Genomic DNA, 17,298 nt, shown 5'->3' with positions numbered 1-17,298 from the left:
ATATCCGTAAAATACTTTTCCAGAAAATGGTTTACACAGAACCCAACCATTTATCGGACACTGTAGGCGGGACTCACAGGCGGGACTCTATCACCATTCCTACTTACCACCATCCCTACCGCGTGCACCGTAGGCGGGAATCACAGGCGGGACACAACCACCATCCCTGCTTACCACCATCCCTACCGCGTGCACCGTAGGCAGGAATCACAGGCCAGACTCTACCACCGTCCCTGCTTACCACCATCCCTACAGTCTCTTTCCCTTTTTTTCTCAAATCAATCAATCCAAACAAATCCAATTTCTCACACATGAAATCATAACTTTTCCAAATCACACATGCACATGAATGCAATACACGAAAACCCAGTTTTCTTTACAAACATGATCATGCATGAAATATTGATATGTACATGCACCAACACTGATCCATAACAATCAACAACTAATAACCAATTCAATCAAGCAACCAAACAACTCCAATCAAAATTCCATCCGACTCCCGAACTCCTCGGACTCAGTCCGGCATGTCAAACAAATACAGTGTAATATGTTAGTGCAAAAATACATTTCAATTACGAAAGCTCTTTGGAGAAATACTTACAGCGTTATAAAGCAATTTCCGAAGGATCACGAAGCTGCAGGAAGTGACGTCTGAGCAACGCAACAGTGTAAAATACACTGTGGCCGTGGGTCACAAATACCCACTTTCAAACAGAGGCAAACGAAGACCCAAGATTGATAGGGTAGGGCCTAGGGAGGTCGGTGAAGCTAGTGGTAGTGAAGGTTGGTCGTGGGTGGCGGCGCAATGGGCGGTAGAAGACCAAAATACCCAAATCGGAAATGTAGATGGTGGAGCTTCACCGGTGACGGATCGGAGGTGGGGTTGGGTCCAATGGGTTGCCAAGAGGTCGAGGATGCAGTGGTATGAAGATGGTGGCCGGAGGTGGCGCGACGGAGGCGCTGGAGCGAAAGTGGCGCCGCGGCTTTGAAGAGCTGGTGGTGGTTAACGGCAGCGCGGATGGAGGTGAGGTTGGTGGGGTGAGGTCGCCGGCCGGTGGGGAGCACGATGGGGTGGGCGGTGTCGCGCACGGCGGCGAGACGGCGGCGGGCTGGGTGAGGAACGATTGCACGGAGAGAGAGAGAGAGAGATGTCGCGCGGGAGATGGCCGAAGGAGAAATAAGGGGGAAAATAAAAGAAAGGAAAAAGAAAAGGAGGAAAGAAAAATAGAAGGAAAAGAAATGAGGTCCAATCCTCATAACTTGGGTCACAAAAATGATCCAACGGAAACGATTTCAAAACCTCAAGTTAAATAAAATAATTTAAACGTAATGGTAAAGTCAAATTGAAATAATTAAATTTCACAGTAATTAATTAAATATGAAAAATAATTTAAATGCACAACAATAAATAAATATTAAGAAAGCACATAAAAATAATTTTCACCAAATTAAAATCATAGAAATAAACTCACTAAAAAAAATCCAACCAATTTTAAAATAAGAGGATAAATTTTTGAACAATCAAAAAATAATCATTCAGTAAAAATACACTAAAATACGGGGTATTACAAAGGCTTATTGGCCAAAAATAGCAAAAGTGATTGGATCATTCACTTTGGAAATCAAAATAATGAAACGATGTTGAAAAGAAGTAAGAAGAGGAGACCTCTAAAAAAATCCAGCACTGCAGAGCAGTTTTAGTCTTTTCATTTTTAAAACCATCATTTTTAAACCAATCTTATTACAAGGCTGTTCCAATTATGAGCAAGAAATTCCAAAAAATTTGGGTGAATAATTCCAAAAAATTCTAACTTTTCAAACAACAGAGGGCAATGATATGAATATATTCTTTCCAAGTATATTAAAACAACATGTGGAAAAGAAATCAACTAAAGCTCTATCCGATGTTTCCCAAATAAATTGGCCATCCCTTCTACAATGCCACATGAATTTTAATCCAGAGAAAGGATGATCAAATATTGAATTAGTTGTAGTCAACATAGGAATACCCTCAATCTTCTCTAAATCATTTTTAATGATATTAAAATTCTCTATAAAATCATCCTGAAATTTTCAACAGTTTCCACGCTTAACAGAGATTCCCACAACTCCTTTCTAAGAATAGAACTACATTTAGCATACATCGCAACAAACAAAGCTTCCGAACCCACAAAATTAGTAGTAAAAGAAATATATTGTGATGAAGATGACATAAAAGAAATCGCAATACCCTCTTTAGCAAGCAACCAGACTTTTCCCCTTTCTACCTCATTCGAAAAAGATTGAGATAAACCCAACCTTCTTGCAATTTCCAAAGATTTATTAAAAGCCACCATTAGCTCCAACACAGTAGCTATACATAGATTATGTAACTCTTATTCAATCCCTTGTCTGGATTGTAAGCAATTCGGGCAAGGGTGGAGGAGAGGGAGGTTTTGGGCTCGACATTCCTACTCGAGTCATCTATCCCAAGTTGTAGGTCCACAACTTCCTCTCCAAAAAAGGATGACTATCATGATGTGATTAAGAATGCATGGGGTACCTCATTCTATTAAAACAGTAAAATGGAGATTGCAAAGGTGGGATTGATCAAATGCAGAAGAAGCTTGGTTAACTTGAGCAAATATGTCAATGAAGATTAAAGAAGATCCATGCATCAGAAGAGAGAAAGGATCAAAGAATTGCAAAAATCTAATTTAGGAGACTCAAATGGGATTAGCAAAGATCTTCAAAATGAAGCAGAAGCTTTGCTTGAGGAAGAGGATTTTAAATGGCGCCAAAGAGCTAAAGAAAGGTGGCTGAAAGATCGAGATGGAATACTAAATACTTTCATATGTGAGCAAGTCAAAGAAAGCAAGCAAATGCTATTAGTAAGATTAGAAATGATAAAGGTCAAGTTGTAACAAGACAAGAGAAGATTACTGGGTAGTTTCAAAGTTTCTTTAAAGATCTTTTCACCACATCTTAGCCCATTGGAATTACATAAACATAAGCACTTTCTTCCCTTAATCTTATTGCGACTAACGAAATGAATCAAACATTGATGATAAAATTTTCAGTAGAGGAGGTTGAAAAGGTTATATTTGAGATGAATCCATTGAGTTCACCAGGTCCAGATGGGTTTCAAACAGCTTCTTTTCAAGAGTATTGGAGTGTAGTGGGGAAAGACATCACTGCAGCAATTCTGGAAATTCTTAACCAAATAAGAGAATTAGAAGGACTAAATGAGACATTTATTTCTCTGATTCCTAGGAGAAAAGACCCAAGATTAGTATATGATTATAGCCAATGAGTTTATGCAATGTCCTTTACAAAATAATTGCCAAAGTGTTGGCCAACAGATTGAAGCTTATCCTTGAGTAATTTATCTCTCACACTCAGAGTGCATTTGCGCTAGGAAGATTAATATTTGATAATGTTATAGTTGCCTATGAAGTCGCGTAAACAATGAAGCATTGAATGAGAAGCATGAACAAGTTACATGGCCCTTAAACTGGACATCAGTAAGGCTTATGATAGAGTTGAATGACCTTTCTTGGAAGCTGTCATGATTAAAATGAGATTTGATAGTAGATGGACATACCTAATTATGAATTGTGTGATAGCTATCTCTTACTCTATTCTCATCAATGGAGTCCTACAAAGAGGGTTCAAACCTTCCGAAGGAAAAAGACAGGATCCACTATCCCCCTACATGTTCATCCTATGTTTGGAAGTCCTCAACTTCTAAATCATGCTGAAGAAAAAGGCTATACCACAGGAATTCCCCTAACACAAGATTCTTTATACATTAACCATCTCTGTTTTTTTTTTTTTTTTTCAAATGATAGCCTTCTCTTTTGTATGGCCAATTCATTGGAGTGGAGTAGACTTTACAACCTCATTGACTCATATGAGAAAGCATCAGGTTAAAGGCCAAACCTGGACAAAACTTCCATCTTTTTCAGCAGTAACACCAAAGAAGAAGTTAAAGAAATCATTCTGGCCATAATAGGGATTAAAGCCTCTGTCTCTGAGGAAAAATATCTGGGTCTTCCAACCTTTGTAGGCAGACCTTGATCTAAGGCATTCCATTCTATTTTAGACAAAATCAGAAGCAAAATGAGCAACAGGAATGTGACTTTCTTATCTCAAGCAAGAAAGGAAGTTCTATTAAAACCCGTTATTTAGGCTAATCCTATATACAACATGGGGGTATTCAAAATACCAATAACTCTTTTGAAGGAAATAAACGTGATCATGCAATCATTTTTGTGGGGGCATAAGGAAAACAGATCCCAGATTCACTGGATCAATTGGCGGCAGTTGGGAAAAGTAAAAAATGAAGGGAGAATGGGCTTTAGTGAATTTGAAAATTTCAACTTAGCTTTACTTACTAAGCAATGTTGGAGACTCATTCAAAACCCAAGCTCCTTGGCAGCAAAGGTTCAAAAGGCAAAATACTTCCCCCGAGCATATTTCTTTAATGCTAAAGTTGGTAGCAAAGCATCCTTTAAATGGAGAAGTATTTTGGAAGCTAGACAACTCTTGGAAGAAGGATTGATGTGGGAAATGAGCAATGGGAACTGAGTGAAGATTTGGAAAGACAAATGGCTCCCAAGACCAATTCTTTTTAGATTTCAAAACTCTACCATAGTGTTATATGATGAAACAAAGGTTAAATATTTGATTGATAGTGGCACAAACCAATGGAACATCTCTTTGCTAAATGAATTGTTCTCTAAATCTGAGATGGAAGACATTAGAAGAATCCCTATCAGCCCATGCAATAGTTCAGATAAACTAGCCTGGAGGTATATTGGAGGTGGTAAGTTCCCAATAGAGAGTGCTTACCACTTACAATGTGCTATAGTGGAGAGACAAAAGGGGCAGACATCTAGCAACATTAATCACTGTGATTTGGAAAAATGTTCGGAAGCTTAGAGTGGCCAATGCTGTTAAAGTCTTTCTTTGGGGGGCTTGTCATCATGGCCTCTTAAAAGTCTTTCTTAAAGCTTGTGCCCCATCTGCCCAGATAACATAGAGACAGTGGCACAAGCTCTTTGGAGTTGCAGATCAGCAAAGGATGTATGGGGGCAATGTTCCAAAGGAATCCAAAAATGTGCCATTGTTGATAAGCCTTCCAGGGAAGTCCTATCCTTTTTCTGTTTAAACTTGAATGTTGAGGAAATTGAAGAATTTGCTGTCACAGCTCATCCGATTTGGAAGAGAAGAAATAGATTTGTATTTGAAGAAATTTTTTTACCCCCTAGCTCTTTGGTGAACCACTCAAAACGGGCCTTAAGTGATTATAGGAGCATGCAGCAGAAAGCTACAAAAGATGCAGCGACTGCTTCCACAGTAGATCAGCAATGGACATTAGCTCCTTGCAACACCTATAAGATTAATAGGGATGCAGCAGATGATAAAATTCATTGTAAAGTAGGGAATGGAGTGATAGTGAGGAACTGGGATGGAAGAGTAATAGCAACACTGAGATCATCTCGAGATCTTTACCCTGATGCACTTTTGGCTGAATCCATTGCAGCATTAAAAGCTTCCATCTTGTGCACTGAATTGGAGCTAAGACATGTTATAGTACTTGAAGGGGATGCTTTGACAGTGGTAAATGCTATATGAAGCTCCGAGGAACAGCTGAGCAGTGTTGAAATGATTGTTAAAGACATCAAGAATAAGGGAGACAGAGAGGCAAGATAACTTATATACTGCCTTAATCAGAGGGGTTGCCGCTTCCAAGAGAAACCAACTTTTATCTTCTCTTCCTGATGCTATTAGTCGGCCCCCTGCCTCCCAAATTCTACCACTAACCAAGAAAGATTACAATGTAGCAGGTAATTTCATCAGTGTGTTGTAGGGTATTGTTTCATATTTCTCAAGTTTCTGGTCCAGGGTTTGAGAGCTGGTGGCATACTGTTGTTCCAAAAAGGACATAAATTAATTTAAATCGAACTATTTACACTATTAAGTAAAAGGGCTACTCATTGTCTATCACATTTGTTTTCTTCTGTAAATCAAGATCCATAGTTATTTTTTCCAGTTAATTTGTTCTTTTAGTTAACTCCAATACATGAGGCAGGCAGTCGTGTTTTTTTATACCATATTACTTTTCATTACACATAAAATAAGGCAATTAATATAAAATAAAATAGAGAGATACGGCTAATGACATCCTGACAACTAATATATTACTTGAATTCCATTAATGAGTCCCTAAGATCTATAGCCACGACTAATGCATTTTATAATAGTTGTTAACCAATAATTTAGTACGTCCCTAATAAAAATAATTTCAATGCATAAGATAATATCACAAGATAAAGAAAATATATGAATAACTTTTGACCATAATAATATAAAGATTGCATAAATCCAACAGTTCCCAACCCTTATATATCAAGGAAGGAAGATGACGTTACATACAACTGACCCATTTCGAAAACATTAAAATAGTTATTGGTACATCGATCCATGATAGTAGTCTCACAGGACGAACCCATTATATGACAAGATACCATGAAATTAAACATATATTAGAGTTTATGGAACTCTAATTTAGAATACCATGAGATTTGGTAACAAAATATGGAACTCTAAGTTGCCATCAGATGTACAGTCTTAATGACGGCGAAGAGAGGGCCAATAAAGAAGACAAAACCAAGTCCGAAGGCCCAAGAAGCAATTTTCGGATAGGAACGAGCCATGACTCCATATGAGCCTGTAGAATAAGCTACCACTAATGCATGAACAGCGCATGGAATGAGTTGCTCGGACCAAGTTAGGAATCCTGGGAATGCATCAGGGATTTCTTCTTTCATTCCAAAAGCATAGAAATGGAGAAACATTGAGGCAGTTGACAAAACAAATGAGATGGAATTCGCAATTGCAAATGTGCCGAAAGCCAACTTCTGACCAGAAGTTGCACCATCCTCTCTATAAGGCATGGTGAAAATAGCTGCAAAGGTGACTGTGGCAACGAAGGTTGCTACAAGTAAGTCGACATTAGCCTTCTCCTTAACAAAAGAACTATCTGCCCCTTGTTCTGTTTTCCCATTAATAGATGAGTCATTTTCTTTTTGCTTTGATGTGTTTCTACTCTCGATTTGTGGTTCGCTGGTCCCAGTAGTTTGTACTTTGATGGTTCTTCTGGGAAATGCTGCTTGCAAACTTGGTAGATAGCCAAAGGCCTCAAACATAGGGATGAAGAGCTGTAAGTTTTTGAAACAGGCATTGATTAGGACTAGAATAATCTGTTTTATAAAGTCTTTGTTTTCTTTTCAAGTTGTGATACATACGGTCCTTTGAATCAAATAGCATAGGATTTTTTTTTTTTTTTTTGAAAGTGGTAACGTATTATGTTCGAGTTAACCACTAATCTTGGTTTCCAATTCATGGTTCATTTCAAAACCAAATCCAAATCCAAATTCAAATTCTATCCAAACGCAATATACAAAATGCTTAGTTGCTATTCATCAAGTACGGAATATTATTTGGAAATTACTGATCACATACGTTAATTATTTATAAACACTACACGGCTAAGTTAAATGAATTTATAGTAGGATATATGGGTCATACCTTAAAGAACAGACTCGTCATAGTACTTGATTTATAAATTTCCAAGCAACTTAGGCCTTCCTTGTTAATAACCCCTTTGTCGAATCTTTTATCAGCTGCCAGTGCCGCTAGTTTCTTCAAACGTTTGTGGACAGCAGCCAGATGCAACATCGTGTTGCCACTGCTATCTTGCTTGTTTATGAGATCATCAGGCACATTGCGAATTAGAAACAAGAGTGTCCAGAAACTTTTCCCACTTTCCGCAGCCACATGGAGTGGTGTACGGCCTTTATTGTCCAATAGTTCGTACGTACTAGGAAATTCTGAAACCACCTTCGTCACTACCATGAGGTGGCCTTGCTCGGCTGCAATGTGAAGAGCAGACATTCCTTCCTTGTCCTTTATGTAAGCTGCCGAAGAACCTGCATATTTTAATAACAGTTTCATGACTTGCACACTGCCGTAGTGTGCAGCATAGTGCAGAGGAGTCCACCCAAAATCATCGGCTTCCGAGGCTAAATTTGGCTCTTTTTTTATCACCTCCGACAGAAAATCTTCAAGAAAACAAAAGGAAATGTTAACAAATGAAAAGAGATAACAGGGCTTCCTTCTCTAGAAAATTCTTCACAGCCTCCGCCAGAAATTCTTCAGTGGCAAATCTCAACTGAATGTGTCTTCAAAAAATCAGATCAGATCGATTTTACTGAATTTATGTCATTTTGGAACAACAATGTGCCACCAGCTCTGAAACCCAGGACCTGAAACTTGAGAAATAAGAAACAATACCCTACAACAATCTGATGAAATTACCTGCTACATTGTAATCTTTCTTGGTATAAAAGCTCTGCCTGTCTGGGATAACGAGGAGATCGAGAAAAAACAACAGAAACAAGCATTTAGCAATAATAATACTCTAAACTACAGACAAGAGACAGATTAAGGTAATGGATTTGTAACATATCAAAATATTTTCTCACCCAACTTAATGCGATAGGATCTCTTGTTTTCTTTCTATCTGAATACAACCCATTATTATATACCACAAGATCATAGGATTGTAATCAGAGACGGAACTTCCATGGACCCAAGTTCGGTTTTGTGTTTTTAATATAATACAAATATTTCATATATATATATATATATATAAAATATTATTCGATTTAGCATATGAACGTTCAAACTAAAGCCGCCATTCTGGAGTGCTTTGATTTGCTCAATTTATTAATGCGTAGTATGCTCATTCCATAACTAATACAAGTAATAATGCGACGTTAGATTAACAATTAAGCTTTGAGATTATATTGAAGATTTCTTCCAGGTCATATACTCCATAAGACCGCGTACTCAAGAAGCTGATACTTTGTGGTGCACACCTACCAGAGAGGTACATTTTCAGCTCGCTCTTTCTATAAGGTCCTCACACAACCGCAGAACAATCACTTTCTACGGAAAAGAATTTGGAGAAACAAGGCCCCGCCTAGGGCGGCATTTTTTTAAGATTTTGACAACGGATAACTTACGGAAACGCGGGGTGGTAGTGGTAGAATGGTGTTGCATGTGTAAACAAAGTGAAGAGATTGTGGACCATCTTCTACTGCATTGCGAGATTACTAAAGCATTATGGGACGATGTATTCAAAAGGGTAGAGCTAGCCTGGGCCTGCTACTGTTGTCTAGCTTTTGGCATGTTGGGTTAATATGATTTTCTTGTTTCTATTTCTTTCTCCTAAATAGGTGCTATCTCTTATATATCTCATGTGTACTTGGACTATGCCTTTTCATATTAATATACATTAAAGAAAGAACATTGGTTTTGACCAAGGTAGGGAGAGGATGAGTGAACTTACTTGTCACCATCCGAATGATGGCTACGTGCAACACATTCATGCGGTCCCTTCCTCTACAGCGTATTGATTCTGGAACAGAGTCTAAGATGTACTTAGCAGTATGGTAATTGTTTTTGTCTACAGCAAGAAAGAGTGCGGATTCTCCGACTTCATTCACCATCATAGCTAGCTCTGGTTTGTGGCGAATTAGTAACTCCACAATCGAGTGTTGAGCATTTCTCATAGCAAGGTGCAATGCGGTATCCTTGTCTATGTTCACCGTCTCCAAAATATTTGAACTTGAACGATCTATTAGGAGTTTTGTGATGTTCCCACACCCTATACTTGCTGCAACATGTAGGGGAGTGTCACCTTTCTTATTTCCCAGATAAATAAGTGATTGGTCCAAGCTGATGAGTTTTTCAGCAAACCTCATCCGTCTGAATTTTGTTGCAACATGTAGAATGGAGTCCTCGTTGTCCGTTATCGGCTTGAGAATATTCTCAGAATCTTGTAGGTAGGACTTCATCTCGTTACTTGTGATCTGTTCTAAAAATGCGGTGTCATTTTTAGCTGCAGCTTTATAGATCTTTGTTGGATCCATCACCTCGAGTTGCAATACTATATCAAATAAACTAATTTTGCTGATGATGAAGCTAATTATTCAGCGGGCTTTCTCAGATCCTACGTAGAAGCCTTGCTTACAAATAAGCTATATATATAAGAACGTAGTTCAAAGTCCAGCACATGCAAGCAGTGGAAACCATGACCCCATTTACTACACGTGAAAAACTCCCAGAAGTATACGTCATGATTTGATGACGCAATTTGAAGACCCGAAATGACGTCTACATCATGGACATCTAACGGTGGAGTCCAAACATATATAATTCATCAAGTTGGGTCTAACATTGAGTATTGTTATAAATGCATGTTTAATGGAAGCAACTGCCAACCAGAAAGATTTCAATAAATCTTCCCCACTAGCTAGATTTCAATAAATTCTGCAATGAATATAGACAGTGACTCCAGAGCTAACACAATTAATATAGAGTTCTATTTCATTATTTACAATTCTGAAACATCATCGCCACTTTTTACATACTTAGAATATAAAATATGATTTATTTATTTTTTTTATTTTTGTCTCAGTTCTGTGTTTTGAGTTCGTGCTTAGTGAAAACGACTTCTTTAGCAAAAGGTCAAACACTTTATACGCATCTATGTTTAAATGTTAAATTAAGTTAAATTGAATTGAAATGATAAAATATTATTAGAATATTATTTTTTAATATTATTATTATTATTATTTTAAAATTTAAAAAAATTAAATTACTTATTATATTTTATGTTAAAATTAAAAAAAAATATAACGATGAATTGAGATAAATTAAAATAGATTTACGAACCAAACCAAGCAGATTTGAGATGGACATCTTGGACCCATCAATATATCTTGAGGTGGAGATCTTCGGACCCATACATGTACGAAATCAGAGATAATCCCCACCATTGATTTTAAAATCCAAGTCAAAACAAATAAAAAAAAAATTATTTTCATACGTACTGTTAGCTTGTCTAGACCGACGGGACAATTCACTGAGAAATTTGACAGCTAATGTCATAGCCGTCGGCACAGTTTCCTCTGCAGGGACCATCAATTATACGATATTCCCAGTGTGAAATCTGACGGTAGGCGTTGCACCTCGCTTGATTCTTCGATATCCTGCAGTAACACGTCCGCAGAATCAATCTCGTTTGTATTTCTCAGAGCTGTTTTTCTCTCTTCCACGATCCTCCTCACCACCTTCAACATCCTCTCCTTAGCCTACATGCACCAGGCCGTAGTCCGTGAACTTCACCTGGCCTTGCAGTGAAGGAAAGGCGACCAACTTTGGTTTCCTCATTGAAACCAAATGAAAGAGAGAGAGAATTGAAAATATATTCGAAATCAAGTGGGGTTTGATCACAGTTATGTTGTTGACAGTTTAGAAAGAAGTGGCGTATTGCATTTTTCGGGAGGAAGGAAGTTAAAGCTGAATTGGTCTCTTAACTACAAGAAAACGTTGTATTTGCGGATGAAGTTATTTCCAGCGACTAATCTGTGGCCGCAAAGAGTATTTTTTTTATTGTGTTTTCTTTTCGTAAAAGAAAAAATTGCCACAAAAACAAGTTTTTGCGGCGACTTTTGTTGCCGCAAATAAACCCTTCAGAAAAGGGACGAAATAAAATTATATAAATATATATATATATATATGATTAGGTGTAGAGGCCCAAAACATGTTTGGTCAGTAGAAAAAAGCAGAAGGTTTTTAAGATTCCAACTCCATTTATTTATAAGGTACTTATTAACGCGTACAGAAATGCTTTGGACTTCGAATTAATGTCCCGAATGATTTTTTTTTTCTAGTGATTAAAAATGTGTTTTGTAATGATGTTGTAATTTTTAATTTTTTTAAAATGTTTATAATGATTAAAAAAATACATAAGAAAAAAGAAAAAAAAGAAAGATGAGCACATCCTCCTGTCTTTAATGTATGGAAGGATCCTTTTGGTTGGTCACACATGTTTTGCAGAACAAGTTGAGATGCCCCGCGGGCCCCTTTCATCTTTTTTCATTCTTTTAGCTACGACCCTTTCTGGGTGGGCTGGGCCCTTTACTGATAAGCGAGCTGACTGGATTCTAGGGCCAATCCTACCTAGCCCATAATTTGGGTCTGTTCCTTATTAGAACTAGGGGTGCAAATGGTCCGGTCCGGTCCATTCTGATCCGGTAATGGATTGAATATTTTTTATCCATCATTTTTCCAGATCGAACACCCATAGGGACTGGACCGGACCGGTCCCGTCGGTCCATTGGGTCCGGCTTAATTTTTTTAAATAATTAATAAAAAAATTTATTTAAAATACTAAATTAAATTAAGTGGCTTATTAATGTGGATTATGTAACAAACTCAATAAAAAAAATATTTTATATGGTCAATGATAATTAATTAGATGAAAATTATATTATTAATTTATATAATTACTATATAATTAACTAATTGATATTACATATTAGTTAATTCATAGAATATTAATAAGTGTTAATATCATATTTATAATTTTTAATTGTAAATTATTATATAAATAATATATAATATTTTTTATTTTTATTTTTCATTCGGTCCGGAAAAATCTTGGACCGTGGACCGGATAGAAACTTTTCGATCCTTTAAAACGTGGACCAAGATTGACCGGTCTCAATCTCGTCAATCTCGGTCCGGTCCGGACCGAAACGGTCAGTTGTTCGGTCCGACCGAACCGTTTATCACCCCTAATTAGAACATCCTAAAATACCTTTTTTTTTTTTTTTTTTTAAACAAGTGTCAGGGCCACCTGTCCACGAGTGAGCCTTTTCCAATTTTATTCAAATAAAATTCTCACTTATGGCGGAGGAAAACCGTGATTACAAGACTAGCCAACCCAAACTATATTCAAATAAAACAAACACATAAAACCAAACCAAAAAAAAAGAAACGACCCAGGGAACCTTAAACTCTAATGTTGGGGAGACCCAGTTTATCCATACGAAGGATACCCCTGATATGACGGGGAAGTAACCCACCCTCCTCATATCTACATGTCAAACCTACTTCACCTTGTCGTGCCAGAAAATCCGCAACTTGATTTGATTTCCTATATTGATGCCGAATAACGAAGTTAACACCCTGAAGCTCTTTAATCGTCGCTCCCAAGACTCCCAAAGATACCAAACTATACAATTTTTTGAGAGAATCCAGTCAACAATTATTTTTATTCACACTCATCTCTAGATTAAAAAATCCAAACTCTTTACACAAAACAACACCCGCATGTAGAGCACGAAGTTCGGCCTCATTATTTGTCCCCTACCCAAAAAAAATTGAAAAAGCGCCTTTAACAGTGCTAATAGCATCTCAGATCACACCTCCTTCCCCATAAGAGCTCGGATTACTCCTACAACTCCCATCCACGTTCAACTTCATGTGCCCACTAACTGGCTTTTTTCCACACAACCAAATGTGGCATGTGGCATTGAGTCCGAATCGATGGAATGTCAAAATTGGCAAGAAACTGCTCATCACTAGGTGAGACGGGCCCTGCCTTCATTTGTTCCATATACAAATTGCTAAGCCAAAATTTTATTGAAAGCCACAGACCCTCCACCGAGCAATCAATCCCTTCCATACGTCTTCTGCACCTACGTTGCCATAAACACCAAGTAATGATCGTGGGTAACAGACCAATCAAAATGCCCCTTGACGAAGATTTCTTGGCCAACAAAAACCAATGGAGAACACGCCCCCACCAGGTTCCTGCATACATGAAGGATAATCCCATCACCCTGGCCGCTCTCTCCCATATCTGCTTTGCAACTTTGCCATAGCACAGAACATGCTCAAGCGTTTTCACGTTCCCAATATTACAGCAATTGCATTTCAAGGCCAAGTGCACCCACAATTCTGCACTCTGGAATCCACCGATAGACAATGGAAGCGAGCCTTCCACATGCACAGCGACATTTTTTTTATAGCAATTGATACCAAATCCACTCAATTCTTGGGATTCTCTTGTTTTAAACAGATAACCTCCCACGCACTCGCTGAAGAAAAATTACCATCCGACGTCGGCTTCCAATGATACAATCAACCCCTTCTCTTTTTGCTGTAAAAGAGCTAATAATCTCCCCCATAACTTCATTACCCACCAACTCCTCCAACAACTCCAAATCCCAACCAGAGTTAACCCAACACTCCTGAATCTAAAGCAAAGGATTTGCAATAGTAGTAGCATGTAAACATAAAGGACCAGACTCCAACCATTGATCATACCAAAAAGACTTCTTACCCTCTCGAGTACGCCAACGAATATTATCACAAACATCCGGTAAAACTCTCATAACCGATTTCCAAAACTGTGAACATGCAGGTGTATTTTTTTGCAAGAACCAGATGACCCCTTTTCACATATTTAGCCTTGAAGAACCTGGCCCATAAATGATCCAACGACAACAATCTCCATGCAATTTTCATTTGGAGTGAACGCTACACATCCATAAACTTTCTAAGTCCCAATCCTCCTTCCACAGTCGGCGCACGCATCTTAGACCAAGGATACCATTTCCTCTCAGCTCTGCCATTACTCTCTCCCCCAAAAAAAGTCGATAAAATGGAGTTAATTTTTTTCAAAGACACCAACGGAACACTTAGCACAACCAACAAATGAGTGGCCATGCAAGAAAGCACATGCTTCAACAAGATTAATCGACCTCTTTGGGACAATTGTCTAACTTTCCAACCTGCCACTTTATCACGGATTTTATTCAGCAATGGCTCAATGGATCTAGCCATTAACCGCCCAGTGACTAATGGAACCCCAAGATAGGTAGTTGGAAAAGACCCTTCCACTAATCCTGAAATTCTCAACAATTCCAGCTTTCGAGCAAAGTTGATCTGCCTAGAAAAATAAATAGATGATTTTTCTGTACTAATTAATTGTCCCGACCAGCTTTTATACTTCTTTAAGGTCCTCAACAACCTCTGAAACTACCTGGCATCCCCATTTGTAAAAACTAACAAATCATCTGCATAAAGTAAATGTGATACCAAGGGGGCACCTCTCGGATAAAATTTTCCAATTCTTCCTTCCTTGAATCTATTCACTAAAAGGTGAGACAAAATTTCCTCCATAATAATAAAAAGATACGGTGAAAGCGGATCACCTTCCCGCAAACCTTTAGAAGGCTTGAAATAGCCCTTGTAAGTTCCATTGAGCATAATAGAAAACCAAGGAGATTGGACACACTCTGCAATCAACTTGCAAAAATTGTCATTAAAACCAAAGCTACTCAAGACCTGCAAAAGAAAATCCCAGTAAACTCTGTCATATGCTTTGGCCATATCAACTTTCAACAATATATTACCACCCTAGGTCTTCTTATTCAATGATTGAACCATCTGCTGAGGAAGCGTAATATTTTCAAATATACTCCTCCCAGGAATGAAAGCTCCCTATTCTTGTGAGATCAGTTTCGGAAGTAAACTAGTCAACCTGTTAACCAAAATCTTCGAAAAAATTTTATAGGCCACAGAGCAAAGGCTTATAGGCCTAAACTTGTCAAAGCTCTTTGGGTCCAACACTTTTGGTATGAGCACAATATAAGAAGACGAGTAAAATCTTGATAACGTTGCAGCATTAAAAAAATATCTCGCTGCTTCAACCATGTCATCCTTCACAATATTTTTTTTTCTCTCTCTCTTTTTTTTTTTTTTATAGAATTAAATACTTCATAAATATGATAAAACTCATTTTCCTAACTCAAGTTTTTGAATACTGATCATCACAGGTGTGGGTTTTTTTTTGTCATTCCAGTGAGTCCACCTTTGAGGCCTAAATCGTCTTCCTTGAACCTGACACAGGAAAAGTAATTTCATTCTTGTAGTCATACCAACTCTCCCTCCCTCTCTCCGTTTGCAAGGTTTTATTTGTTAGCTTTCAACAGAGCTTCTTCCACAACCAATTTGTTGTAGTGTTCACAGCTTGAGATTCGGCAACAACACTAAAAAAAAAAAAAAAATGGTTCACAACTTTAGTGGTTATCACTTTTATAATGGATCATTGTAAAGTTCAATCTCACAATAGCCTAATCCACATCAAAAGGGACAGTATTGAAGAATCTAATTGAATCTAGTGACACATAATGATAGGTTATGCTACAAAAATTTGAACCTTGTCTTAATTTTTTCAAACTTATTTTAGTTGTTCCTAGATTTATAGGTTTATTGATAAGTATATATTTTTAATATTCACACCCACTCCTTAAGATGCTACCCCTACTCTCATCCAAATATGCTTAAAGAGTTAAGTTCTGATGGAAGTTATCAATTAAGAAAAGGTTGTTAAGTTCTTATGGCACATGAGCTTGCTCAAAGGGTTGCTAACTCACTCCAGTGCAGTAGCATTACCCAAGATCTTGTAACACATGACTCTTTGTATTGGGGACCCATACTAGATTTGATCCCTAATAGATTTCTTTTGTACTCTATATTAACTTTGTATTGGATACTCCTTTTATTCTATATATATATATATATATATATATTGTTTTAGAGAAAAATAAAATGTTCTGATGGGATCATGTACATTAATGGTCGGACACCTGATATTCACACCAACCAATTCAGAGCCTTCATTGGATTTCTTGTTCTTTAAATGTATAACGAAAGAGATCAGGTTGCTCTTTAAAGCTAGTGTTCTTTATTGAGTTGATTCTTGATCATTTTTTAACAAAAAATTTATATACTTTGAGATTATTTCCTTGGTCACTTGCATAAGTTTTGTGGAAAGACAGTCTCTTGTGTTAACATTGGATGTAAATTGCTTACTTTGCATAGTTGATTATTATCTTGAATGTGATATGAACTCTAGGCATGTGGTGTATGGGATCCCAAATTACATGAGAATGAGATGTTCTTACTCTTTATAATATTCCAATGAGACTCCAATTGTATCATTGACTGGTACTCATTTTGTATCATTGACTGGAATCCCACATTACATGAGAATGAGAAGATCTTACTCTTTATAATGTTCCAATGGGACTCCAATTGTATCATTGACTGGTACTCATTTTGGAGTATTTGGGGCTTCCATTTGGACCTTATAAAAAGGATTAAAAGGAGGAGGTTAAAAGGAAGAAGATCATCAAAAGGGTAAAGCATAAAATGATTTTCATGGCAAGGAAAAAGCATGGGACCAAAGATTGATAGAGGTGCAGCACCTTGAGGAAGAGAAGAAAAAATCCATGGCTCAACACATCCATCCTTTGCTCATCCTCTTTTAGAGAGCAAAATCTCACTCTATCTTGATTAATTTGGACTCGATTGCTCCTTTGT

General features: G+C 37.5%; 1 protein-coding gene across 1 annotated transcript; it reads right to left on the bottom strand.

Annotated features, from left to right (window-relative positions):
- Window positions 1-6,593: 6,593 nt before the first annotated feature.
- LOC121260103 (ankyrin repeat-containing protein At5g02620-like) lies at window positions 6,594-10,075 on the bottom strand. The gene is made up of 4 exons (XM_041161953.1): window positions 9,404-10,075; window positions 8,368-8,409; window positions 7,579-8,111; window positions 6,594-7,208 (listed from the first exon to the last, which is right to left on the bottom strand). The coding sequence occupies exons 1-4, from the start codon at window positions 9,984-9,986 to the stop codon at window positions 6,594-6,596; spliced, it is 1,773 nt and encodes a 590-aa protein (XP_041017887.1). The 5' UTR covers window positions 9,987-10,075.
- Between the last annotated feature and the right edge of the window lie 7,223 nt (window positions 10,076-17,298).

This window comes from Juglans microcarpa x Juglans regia, chromosome 4D (genome assembly GCF_004785595.1).
Source record: "Juglans microcarpa x Juglans regia isolate MS1-56 chromosome 4D, Jm3101_v1.0, whole genome shotgun sequence".
NCBI classification, from domain to species: domain Eukaryota; kingdom Viridiplantae; phylum Streptophyta; class Magnoliopsida; order Fagales; family Juglandaceae; genus Juglans; species Juglans microcarpa x Juglans regia.
This window is presented reverse-complemented; position numbering and strand designations above follow the sequence as displayed.

Excerpts from the sequence above, each read along its gene's own strand:
- LOC121260103 (XM_041161953.1), bottom strand. The coding sequence starts at position 9,986 with ATGGATCCAACAAAGATCTATAAAGCTGCAGCTAAAAATGACACCGCA. Across the intron at positions 8,410-9,403 it reads CATCATTCGGATGGTGACAA|ACAGGCAGAGCTTTTATACC; the intron begins GTAAGTTCACTC and ends TCGTTATCCCAG. Across the intron at positions 7,209-7,578 it reads TGACGAGTCTGTTCTTTAAG|CTCTTCATCCCTATGTTTGA; the intron begins GTATGACCCATA and ends AAAAACTTACAG.